The 12979-nt window shown below is 42.5% G+C and overlaps 1 protein-coding gene across 5 annotated transcripts in view; it reads right to left on the reverse strand.

Moving 5' to 3' along the window:
• Positions 1-12979, reverse strand: part of LOC109939107 (receptor-type tyrosine-protein phosphatase delta) — a 542862-nt gene that overhangs the window by 100623 nt on the left and 429260 nt on the right. For all 5 annotated transcript variants that reach the window (XM_048595070.1, XM_048595069.1, XM_048595071.1 and 2 more), the window contains 2 exons: positions 10548-10760; positions 4888-5048 (listed from right to left, as the gene is read on the reverse strand). In XM_048595070.1, coding sequence (XP_048451027.1) covers positions 4888-5048; positions 10548-10760 — 374 coding nt within the window. The remainder of the gene's footprint in view (positions 1-4887; positions 5049-10547; positions 10761-12979) is intronic.

A 12979-nucleotide genomic window follows, 5' to 3' on the forward strand; every position in this document is an offset into this window, starting at 1 on the left:
GTGCGCATACACCAGTCTGTGTCAAATCAAACAATTCTCAGTGTAAAACTTAGGTGTCGCTTTCCCCATTCTTCTACACTCCCCCAACCTTCCTTTATACCACCTTTGCTTACCTGTCCGGTTTGCTGTCCCATTGTATTGCAACAGGGGATAAAAAAAAAAGAAAGGTTGGTGCGTTAGCTTCCGACTCAGACAGCAATAACCATGGCAACATACTTGCTTCAATGCAGATGTCTCCCTGGCAGGAAACATATTACTTAACATGCAAATTAGGAACTGACAGTTCATCAGTGCAGTTAACGCTTTCTAATAGCAGTATAATGAAGGACTAAAGGTCAGGCCAAGAAAACAGTAACATGCGTGCCTCAACAGAAATATATTTCAATTCTAATGTCACATTCGCTTATGGCCACAGTATACTGAAATGCCATACTTAATTATCTTTCTAGTGAAGGTAGTGATCGCACAGTTTGCAATCCTTAAATGTTTACCAGTCATCAAAGAACAAAGAATAGTACAGCACAGGAACAGGTCCTTCGGCCCACGATGACTGCCAACACATGATATGTTTCCAAACCACAAACCTTTTTCCCCAGACGCAGTCCATATCCCTCTATTCATATGTCTGTCAAGATGCTTCTTAAATGTTGGTATTGCAGCTACCTCCATTACCATCTCTGGCAATGCATTCCAGGCACTTAATACCCTCTGTGTAAAAAAACTTGTCTCTCACATCTCCTTTAAACTTAACCCACTTTTCTCTTAAATCTATGACGCCTAGTAATTGACATTTCTAAACTGGGAAAAAGATTCTGACTATCCATTCTCTCCATGCCTCCCATAATTCCGCAAACTTCGATCAGGTCCCCCTCATCTTTCGAGTTCAGGTGAAAACAAACTAAGTTTGTTGAGTTTCTCTGCATAGCCAACAACGTTCAAACAAGGCAACATTCTGGTAAACCGTAGATATACCCTCTCCAAAACATCCATATCCTTCTTGTGGTGTGGCAACCAGAACTGTACACAATATTTCAGATGTAGCCTAATGAATATTCGACATATTTGCAACATGACTTGCCAGTTTTCATACTCTATGCCCCGTCTGATGCAGGCAGTCATGTTAATATGCCTTCTTGACCACCTTATCCACTTGTGTTGCCACTTTCAGGGAACTGTGGACTTGTATGTCTAGATCCCTCTCTATGTTGTTGCAACCCAGGGTTCTGCCATTTACTGTATACTTCCCTCCTGCATTAGATCTTCCAAAATGCATCACCTCACATTTGCCCAAATTAAACTCCATCTGCCATTTCTTGGCCCAAGTGTCCAGTCTATCAATATCCTGCTGTATCCTCTGACAATTGTCCTCACTATCCGCAATGCCCCCAAACTTTGTATTGTCTACAAACTTACTGATCAGGCCACCTACATTCTCCTCCAAATCATTTACATATTTTACAAACAACAGAGATCTCAGCACTGGTCCCTGTGGAACACCACTAGTCACAGGTCTTTAGTCTGAAAAACATCTTTCCACCGTTACACTATGTCTTCTATAACTAAGTCAGTTCTGTATCCATCTTGCTAGCTTACAACGGATCCCAAATGACTTCACCTTTTGTACCTGCCTGCCATGGGGTCCTTTGTCAAAGGCCTTGCTAAAGTCCATGCAGACAACATCCACCACCCAGTCGCATCAATTATCCTTGTCACTTCCTCAAAAACTCAATCAAGTTTTTGTGACACAACTCTTCCTGCACAGAAGTATGAGAGATAGTAGGAACTGCTGGAGAATCCGAGACAACAAGGTGCAGGGCTGGATGAACACAGCAGGCCAAGCAGCATCATAGGAGCAGAGAGGCTGACGTTTCGGGCCTAGACCCTTCATCAGAAAAGGGGGAGGGGAAGGGGGTTCCGAAATAAATAGGGAGAGAGTGGGAGGCGGATAGAAGAGGGATAGAGGAGAGGATAGGTGGAGAGGAAACAAACAGGTCGAAGAGGCGGGGATGGAGCCAGTAAAGGTGAGTGTAGGTAGGGAGTTAGGAAGGGGATAGGTCAGTCCAGGGAGGATGGACAGGTCAAGGGGGCGGGATGAGGTTGGTCGGTAGGAGATGGAGGTGCAGCTTGAGGTGGGAGGAGGGGATAGGTGGGAGGAAGAACAGGTTAGGGAGGCAGGGACGGGCTGGACTGGTTTTGGGATGCGGTAGGGGGAGGGGAGATTTTGAAACTTGTGAAATCCACATTGATACCATTGGGCTGCAGGGTTCCCAAGCGGAATATGAGTTGCTGTTCCTGCAACCTTCGGGTGGCATCGTTGTGGCACTGCAGGAGGCCCAGGATGGACATGTTGTCTGAGGAATGGGAGGGGGAGTTGAAATGGTTCGCGACTGGGAGGTGCAGTTGTTTATTGCGAACCGAGCGTAGGTGTTCTGCAAAGCGGTCCCCGAGCCTCCGCTTGGTTTCCCCAATGTAGAGGAAGCCACACCGGGTACAGCGGATGCAGTATACCACATTGGCAGATGTGCAGGTGAACATCTGCTTGATGTGGAAAGTCTTCTTGGGGCCTGGGATGGGGATGAGGGAGGAGGTATGGGGGCAGGTGTAGCACTTCCTGCAGTTGCAGGGAAAAGTGCTGGGTGTGGTGGAGCTGGAGGGGAGTGTGGAGCGGACAAGGGAGTCACGGAGAGAGTTGTCCCTCCGGAAAGCAGATAAGGGTGGGGAGGGAAAGATGTCTTTGGTGGTAGGGTCGGATTGCAGATGGCGGAAGTGTCGGAGGATGATGCGTTGGATCCGGAGGTTGGTGGGGTGGTACGTGAGGACGAGGGGGATTCTTTTTTGGTTCTTATTGCGTGGACGGGGTGTGAGGGATGAGGTGCGGGAGATGTGGGAGGCACGGTTGAGGGCGTTCTCGACCACCGAGGAGGGGAAGTTACGGTCCTTGAAAAACGAGGACAACTGAGATGTACGGGAGTGGAATGCCTCATCTTGGGAGCAGATGCAGCGGAGGCGAAAGAATTGGGAATAGGGGATAGCATTTTTGCAGGAAGGTGGGTGGGAGGAGGAGTATTCTAGGTAGCTGTGGGAGTCGGTGGGCTTGAAATGAATATCGGTTTCTAGGTGGTTGCCCGATATGGAGACAGAGAGGTCCAGGAAGGGGAGAGAGGTGTTAGAGATGGTCCAGGTAAACTTAAGGTTGGGGTGGAAGGTGTTAGTGAAGTGGATGAACTGTTCGAGCTCCTCGTGGGAGCACGAGGCGGCGCCGATAGTCATCAATGTAACGGAGGAAGAGGTGGGGTTTAGGGCCGGTGTAGGTACGGAAGAGGGATTGTTCCACGTAACCTACAAAGAGGCAGGCGTAGCTTGGGCCCATGTGGGTACCCATGGCTACCCCCTTTGTCTGTAGGAAGTGGGAGGAATTGAAAGAGAAGTTGTTGAGTGTGAGGACGAGTTCGGCTAAGCGGATGAGGGTATCAGTGGAGGGGGACTGGTCGGGCCTGCGGGACAGGAAGAAGCCGAGGGCCTTAAGGCCATCTGCATGGGGAATGCAGGTGTAGAGGGACTGGACGTCCATGGTAAAGATGAGGTGTTGGGGTCCGGGGAATTGGAAGTTCTGGAGGAGGTGGAGGGCGTGGGTGGTGTCACAGACATAGGTAGGGAGTTCCTGGACCAAGGGGGAGAAAATGGAGTCTAGATAGTTGGAGATCAGTTCGGTGGGGCAGGAGCAGGCGGAGACAATGGGTCGACCAGGGCATTCAGGTTTGTGGATTTTGGGAAGGAGATAGAAGTGGGCAGTGCGAGGTTGGGGAACGATGAGGTTGGAGGCTGTGGGTGGGAGGTCACCTGAGGTGATGAGGTTGTGGATGGTTTGGGAGATGATGGTTTGGTGCTCAGGGGTGGGGTCATGATCAAGCGGGCAGTAGGAGGAGGTGTCGGAGAGTTGGCGTCTGGCCTCGGCGATGTAGAGGTCAGTGCGCCATACTACAACTGCGCCTCCCTTGTCCGCGGGTTTTATGGTGAGGTTGGGATTGGAGCGGAGGGAGTGGAGGGCTGCATGTTCTGCGGGGGAGAGGTTGGAGTGGGTGAGAGGGGTGGAGAGGTTGAGGCGATTGATGTCTCGACAGCAGTTGGAGATGAAGAGGTCGAGGGAGGGTAGGAGGCCTTGGGGTGGTGTCCAGGACGATGGGGTGTGTTGGAAGCAGGAGAAGGGGTCAGTAGAGGGAGGGTTAGGTTCACGGTTAAAGAAGTAAGTGTGGAGGCGGAGGCGGCGGAAAAACTGCTCTATGAATCTGCTCAAGAGTCTTCCCATTTGTTACTTCACATTAATTTAGATGTTAGGAGGGTTAAATACTTCAGTCAGGTGGATAGAACCTGTAGTGCCCCTATGATTGGAGACAGCAGCATTGGCAAACAGCAAACTCCTTGTTTTGGCTGTGATATTAGTTTTCACTGAATTACAAAGTGCTGTCTGAAAATCTCACATAACTATTTAAACTCCTTTGTTATTTTTATTCATATTAGCAATCTATTGGACACCAATGCATCAACGCCTTGAACACAGCCTGCAAATCTTCAATGAGATAGCTGGAAACTAATTACTATTTCTTTGCTATTTACACTCTTTACAAGGTAGATTGTAGCAAGAATTCTTCAGAACCTCTCTCCCAGTTCCAGCTACATGACCTCAAAGCACCTGACGTCAATAATGAAGGTATGTAATAACTTCGCTAAACAGTTTGACTAGAAAATATAAGCTACAATTCAGTGCCTCAGTAGTGTGGCAACCTTGGTTACATTGTTAATACATGACTCTTTACAACACAGTTCTTCCCTGATAGCAATGCATTGATGACCATAATTTTTGCACTAAATCAGTACTCATTTTCTTACCTTTTATACAGGAGGATAGCAATGACAATGCAGATGATGAACACAACAGCTAATACAGGGCCAACTACCCATATCAATCCTTCTTCTTCATCTTTAATGGGCTGAGGTTCAAGGTCCGCTGACAGTACAGGATCAGAGTATGGACTTGTTGCATACATCATCTGGAACATGAGTCAGAATGCCACGAAAGATTAGTAGGAATGAGTAGAACTGCTTAATCAAAACTAGAAGGAACAATTGGAACTGCATCTTTTTGTTTTAATACAAGAGGAATTAAGGATTTGCATAACGAATGTGGACTGGGAAATCAGCACAGAGCTGCTACATTGTGACACGTGGAAGTAACCATATTGGATTTCCCAATCAGTGTGTTCAGGAGTTGAGGGCAACTGTAATAATATAGCCATCCATGAATGAGTGATCTCCGTTGTGCTGTGGAGGGAAGGTACATACTTCAGGAGGTACCAATCCTGCTTGAGGTACCACAGTGTTGCTGAAAGCAATGGACAACTAATTGTGCGCACGTGACATCCTATGTTGATAAGAGCACTAGGGCTACGCAATTAAAATGTAAAAGCTTGATTTCTCTGTCACAATGATGACACATGATACAGAACTTGGATTATCTGAAAACAAGACACTTGATTCATTATGAATTCATGAAGAAAAGGGACAGTTTACAGTTGTTCCAGCGTAGCACCGCATTATGTATCTAAACTGTTCACTGAGGCAGGGGTCCCAGCTGGAAAAGTTCTAGGCACTTCCTCACTTCAGTTGTTTAAACCTTCCATTATTAAAATTAATAAAATGCTGTGACTTTTCATAGAAATTATTTTTCTCACTTTGTGATAAATGCTTATAATATGTCTTAATAGCATTTGTTAATTTGGATTTTTAACAAGTTCTGTGAAGGTGATTTTTTCTTTCAGTCCGCAGAAAGTCATTTGGAGTTGTGCCCCAAACAGATCATTTCAAAGGAGGCATGTAATTTAGTTAAATGCCTTACCAGGGTACCTGCAGTGTTAACTGATGGAGAGATTACATTGTTGAGTTTATGACTTACAATATGAAAGAAAAAAATCAGAGGCCAAAAGTAGTTTAGTTTGAGTTCAGTTCAGAAAAATCAGAAGTTCCATTCAGGGGTGGGGTTTCATGTTAGCAGAACATTCAAGTTTTCAGTTCAGGAGTTTTCACCCAAGTAAGCGGCTTTTAGGTTATGAAGTCTCCAAGATGAGGGAGTTCAGAGAGAACTTTTCATGTTATCAGGACAAAAAGAGACATTTAGGCTATCAGAACCAAAAGACGGTTCAAGGTGAGCAGAACTAGAAAGAAATCATAAAAAATGTCTCAGCAGTTGAAGAAGGAGAATCGGAAACAGTCGATTAAGGAAAAAATTAAACAGTTGAGGAAAGCGGTGTTATTCCCTTGGAATTGGGATAAAGAATATTGCTGGGAAACAAGTTGAAACTTGTTTTTTTTTCTCATGTGCAAGTAATTTGATGACTATGTTCAGTGACTACCCATTATGGCAACTAACTGCAAAAACAAACTTATGACCTAACTAGCCAGGTTCCATTCTGGGATCTAACTTTTGCAGTATTACCAATCAACTGGGATTGTGGCAGCTGTTTAGGACACTGTCCCAATGATGAAATTTGCATTCGCTTTGCTAAACCACAGTCCAAGTCAGAAGCAGAATGTCAACGTTTTTAACTATTCTGGGGAGTAGATGGAAGGAATGTGCAGAAGTAATTGTAACTAGAAAATTGCAAAATCTAATCGTGAGGCAAGATCCAAGACTTGCCGGGTCTGAAAGAAAATGAAGCGTTGCCAATCTGGCCTGGTAGGAAACATCTTTCAAAAGGTACAAAAAACGTTACACATAGAGCAAATCATTCCTCCCCATTCATTCAACCTTCACATTGATAAAAGCAAGTACATCAAAGTCAGAAAATTGTTGGTGTTTAGGTTCTTCAGATTAGTTTAGATCACAGCAGCAGAAGAGTCCTCATCACCCTGAGCTGTCAAGTCCAGACAATCAAATGGAGTGAATGCAAGCAGTCTGTCCAAGGTCTTCAAATATCATTGGGAGGAAACCTCCACTTGTTCAAGTGAATTCCACCTTATGCTCCTGTGCCATGAAAACCACAAGGAGATTTATCAAATTGCCTGGATCATTAACTGCCACTGAATAACACATTTCCTTCATGGGCAGTTACTACACACGAATGCATCGACAAGACTGCCCACAAAAGAAAAGTTTTTCAATTGAAATGACCATTCCTCTGGGACGACTTGGCTGTACTGGCTCCTCAAATGTCTGCTGGTGTGTGATGGTAAACTGTACTCAAAGCCAATGCGTGTCAAAAACTTTTCACTGTGTTCGACACTTTGAGCACAGCTCTCATTCTGGATTCCTGAATCTTACTCCTTAGAACCAGACCTTTGTCACTCACGTTAATGAATGGTGGAAATAATATCCAAAGGTTGTGGATCAATCATTAGTACATGCTACATCCAGGCTTTACTGCTGATGAAGGAACTCATATTAAGAAAAAACTGCTTCAAAGGGAGCCATCGAAACTCACAGGGAACTATGGATTCAAAATGTTCTGATGTTAGCTTGTTCAGAATAAGATACAATTTACATGGCGGAATGACCTTAGAAGTGAATATGTACCAAGTACACTTTGTAATTGGTGGGATCAGATGTTCGCTCAATGCTATATTGTCAGAAGAACATGGCAGGCAGAAGCAGCAGCAATACTGCAGATATGGGCTCAGTCACTTTATTTCAAGCACTTGAAGGCAAGACACTAGCATATGAGCTCCCAGCCTTTGAAGTGACAATCATATTACAAGTCAACAGACTGCTTCTATATAGTCTTTTCAACAAGCACAGTACATGCTTTACAAGAACCCAGCAGCTTCATAGATAACGATTACTCAGGTAGCCTTCAAGGGCTCTGAAACTTGCAATGGCTACTGCATCAACTTTACTCTGGGTCCAAACATCTTATCTATTTGAGATCCTTACAGACCAATATGAACAAGGATGAAGAGTAGGCCACTCAGCCCTTCAAGCCTGCTCCAACATTCAATAAAGTCACGGCTGATCTGATTTTGACCACAACTCCTCATTCCTGCATATCCCTGATAATCTTTCATCCCCTTGTTATTAGAAACTAAATAATAATGACAAATGGCAGTTATTGAATGAGAAAATCCAGGTGTAAAGTCTTCCCCGGATAAATATGGGAGTTACTACAGTGGAAGTTTGTTGGGAGCAATTTATTACTCTGAGTCAATCTACTGACCTGCTGAAATATAAAGCTAAATGGGGTATAGCTAGGGTTATTCATTCATGGGATGTGGTTAGCACTAGCAAGGCTGGCATTTATTGATAATTACCCTCTTGGAGGTGGTGTTAAGTGGCCTTATGGAACTGCTGCAGTCCTTGTGGTGTAGGTACACCCAGAGTGATATTTGGAAGGAGTCCCAGGGTGATGGCTGAGAAGGAAGAGTGATATGTTTTCAAGTCAGGATGGAGCATGACTTGGATGGGATCTGGCAGGTGGTGGTGCCCAATGCCCTTGTCCTTATTGGCAGGAAAAGTCATGGTACCCAGAGGTTTGTTGCATAGGCAATTGGCCTTTGTGCAGTTTTGTCTTGCCCATGGCTGGTCGTTTTGTCTGGTTTTATCTCTCATTGTTTCTGGCAGCAATTTGATATGACTGAGTTGCTTACTAGGCATCCACACTGCAGACGGCAACAATCATGCATAGGTTAGAGGGGTAACAATTAGAAATTTCCTATGACAAAGGGCATTAGAAATCCAGTTGAGACTTGTTGCAACAACCAAACAGTTTCTTGATTACCATTACCAAGCTACGTTTTTGTTCTAGATTGTTTCATGAACTGAAATCAAAGTCAACCTCATGTTTCCAGATCTTCCACCTCAGTCCCTCGACAACCCATTCGTTAACATAGCCACTAATGTTGGGAGACCTAGATGACTGCTGCTTAGTTACTAAGACAAGACTTTCCAATAGTACCAAATTTTATGCTCATGACGATGATGGAAATCCTTGACTGGTGTTGTGAAATACCAGTCCATTAGACAGCACTAGTGTTACTCAGTGGTACTTAAGCTGCCAAGTACCAACTTTAAGCTGATTTATAACAGATGTTGGCAAAGGTTGTGAGATACCAATAGATGCAATATCTTCTTCCTGGGACTTGAGCAATGTAATTGTCTCCTGATCAGCCTTGATTCTGGAGTAGATCTGAACATGAAAGGAGGTTTCACTCAGCTGCATCCCGAGATTTTATTGCTACTTGATAAATCAACTTTGGTCTTACTGTGGTCAAGGTTTATGACGTAATGCTCAAAAGGATTACACCTATCTGGTGTACTAAACATGGGACAGATATTACATGTGGAAGTGTGTGGAATCTTGCAGAAGATAAGAAAGGCAAGTTTTTAAGGACAAGTTTTAAAAGCACTGATGGAATAGTCAACATTTCTGGATTTAAGTCAGCTGAGGTTGTGTTAATTCTGAAGTAGTTTAGAATATTTCTTCCATTAAGACTACAACAGTTAAACAGTATACAAACCTATTTCCATTCTAAGTCCTAATAGCTTAATAAAATTTACCTGTATGTTTCCAAGGCTCAAACAGAATGAGTAAACACAGACAAAGAAAAGGCAACTTAATCAACTTCTATCAACAATTCACAATGATACTTCAATAATTACATATACATGAGCAAGCTGGCTAAAGAAACAAAATTCATCAGTCTGTTATCCAAGATGGTTGAGGTAAAACCAACATAATTGACAGGGCTGCAAGCAGAAAGGATGAAGATCACCATCCAGGTACACATCTACAGTGCAGCAAATACATTTTCTCCAATACTTTAGCTAGCGGAGTTGAAATGAATAATGAAGAACACTCAAATGATACTTCAATGATTCTAAGTAACAAAAAATGATTGGATAATCCAAATGTTTTATGGTTTAAGGAGATCATAGTTATCACAAATTTTATACTTCACTTTTTTGGTTCGTTTAATTTCAGGCAAAAGTCAGCATCAAGGTTAAGATGATATGGTAATCCAATCCTCATGGAGATCCATCATACAACTGCATCATTTTAATGCATTTTGTGTCGCAATTAATATATCAGTTAACCTCTGTTCTGCAGGAAGGATTAGCTTGGTTCTTTTCCATATAGCAGATTAGAGTAAATGACCACCAAGTTAGAAGCGCAGGATGACAGCACAATAGGTCATTCAAAACGCTTAAGTCGATACCTTATCATTATTCCACTCTTGAAATTTCAATGTTCTAAAGAATTACAAACCAATGTTAAACAGGTTAGCACAACTGGAATACTTCATTTCCCTTACCCTATTAGGGCATCAATTAATTGCGAGATGTTTTAAGTCCAGCATAGTTACCTTTGTCATAAATACATTATGTTTGATGGTACCTGAAATTGATCGTTTTGAATCCTATGGGATTTAATAGAATTAAGACGAGTGATCGTCCTTCACTTGTGAATTTATGAATTAAAAGCAGGAGTAGACTATTTGGCTCATTGAACCTGCACCGCGTTTTGAAAAGACCCAACTGAAATGACTTTAATCAAACTTACAGATTCAGGGCTGTCAAGTACCGCTAAAATAAAGAAAACGTATTCTTGGCCACTTTGGAGACGCTTATTTTCAAATCCATTGTAAAACAGCTGATCACCAAGGGTAAATTCATTGGGCAGGATCTCAAAGTGGGCGGCAATGTATGGCTTAAGAGCATCTGCTTGCCTCCTTAGACGGATACTTCTTCGTTTTCTGCTAATTTCTCTCAGTAACTGGAAAAGAAAAGAAAATTGCTTTTATTTCTCAAGCTGAAGGTCAAAATACATATTCTACACAACTAACAATGAGCAAATGTGCCTGATCCATGCTGAGCAGAGCTCTGAGCATTTCTTTGTTTAATATTGATTGGTATCAATCATACCAACAAAATAAATCAAAATTCTAAATCCTTGGTGGCTGCTGAACACTGGGGAATCAGCATACTACGCAATTGCTGCTCTAGGAATCATATGAAAATGCATCAACAGGCCAATCATTAAACAACATTATTCACAAAATCCCTCTGTAAGATTGAAAATGGGCTTCATCAGAAACATTTGCTTACAGATTAATTGGGTGGATATTTTGAAGGGCAGGAATGTGTTGAGATTGAATTATCAGCATTCACAGTCATTACCTTTCTGAAACGGACCACAGTTTTCAGTATATTGGGCACGCACAGATAAATAGAAGAATCCTGAGGTTGTGTTCATCACCCAGGACTCTAACCCAGGGTATGTTATAGCTCCTCTCAGATGCTCTTCAACCATCACTGAAATCAGTGAGAATTTCAACATTCCTATTTCAACATTACTGTGAGAAACACTTTAAAAAGAGACATCTTGTTCAGTCGGGGTGGGACCAGGGTTTTAATAATAATGGGATCAAAAAGATTTGGTGAACAATGCAATTGATTTTGAAAAAAATAATTTTGTATTCATAATCCACTGTTAAACACTTAATCAGGGGATTTTTAAAACTAGATTTTAAAGTTGTTTTTCAGCGTTTTTCTGAATAGGTCAGATTTTGTCAACACCTCCATGTGTGTCTTAATATATAATTTGCTCTGAGTAAAAAATCTTTTATTTTCTATTTTCAAAAGAAAAAGATTCCAGTTTAGGTATTTGTGAACACCACTGAAAGTGACTGTCTGCTTGGTAAGTCTGATGACATCACTACATCTTCATGCTGGTAATGCCCAGGAAAAGAATGTGGCAATCACAGTTTTTGAGCTCACTGAAATACAATTCATGAGTTCAATCTTCAGAGTGAAAAGCTTACATATGCAGTAAATAGGAGTGGCAGGACATCACAAGCGCAACTGTATGTGCACAGATGGATCTTGAGCTATATTTGCGTTGGTACTATACACTGTTCAATATTTACTTCCCCTCTCTCCTGGTCAAAATTCTATCACATACAAGGGATTAGGCAACTGGTTCACATGGGAGATTTGATACGATACCCCATACAGTATGCTGTTGCTGTCTTCACAAATACAATTAGCATTGAATAGATAACTTGATGCAAACATCAGTTTTGTGCATTATTCTCACTGTTGTCACAACTGAAAATGTTGAATGAGGTATAACTACGTTTTTAATGGTATGATAATTCAGAACTGTCATGGAGGACATAGAGGACATTGACAAATTTCACTGGTCAGCCGGCTTTTGACAGGATCTTCTACAGCACTTCCGACTGACTAAGTCAAAAGCCTCAGTCAGTTTGATGAAGGCCATGAAGAGTGTTGTTCCTAGCATTTCTCTAGGAGTTGCCCAGCAGTGAAAATCATGTTTATAGTTCCACAGTTTGGTTGGAAGCCACACTGGCTTTCAGGAAGGAAGGGTTTCCTCAACGATTAGGAGAAGACATCTAATGAGAATGTGTGCAATGATCTTCCCAGTGATGGAGAGTAGGGAGATTCCTCACTAGTTCCCATAGTCCACTTTGTCTACTTTCTTGAAGACCGTGTTGGAGGCAGAATTCCTGAGATAAATATGAAGTTATTTCTTCTTTGTCTCAGATTTTCAGCAACAGTTGATGGAGATGACTGGGTAAGCTCTGCTTATCCAATTTGAAAATCCCCGCTAGAATCATCTTTTCTCCTGTGGCTTTTCCATTCTTCATGCTTCTCATGGCAGTGTCAACTTCTGCCACACTAGCTGAGAGTCTAAGATCATTTATGATGGAGAATTTCCTCAAACTTGACCTTGTTAACAACTGCTTCATGGTTTAGGAGTTCTTTGAAGTATCCTCTCCATTGGAGGCTGATGTTTTCTCTGTATCTCAAAGTGGTTGCATCTTTACTCCACACAGGTTTGAGGCCAAAGGTGTTAGGTCTATATATTGACTTATTAGCACTGAAGAAACCCCAGGTAACAGCATGGAGTTGCAACTCCCTAGCATTCTCAGTCACCATTTCTCTCATTCTTCTTTAAACTCCACCTTT

The sequence above is a fragment of the Rhincodon typus genome, chromosome 3 (genome assembly GCF_021869965.1).
Source record: "Rhincodon typus isolate 14 chromosome 3, sRhiTyp1.1, whole genome shotgun sequence".
In the NCBI taxonomy this organism is placed as follows: Eukaryota; Metazoa; Chordata; class Chondrichthyes; order Orectolobiformes; family Rhincodontidae; genus Rhincodon; species Rhincodon typus.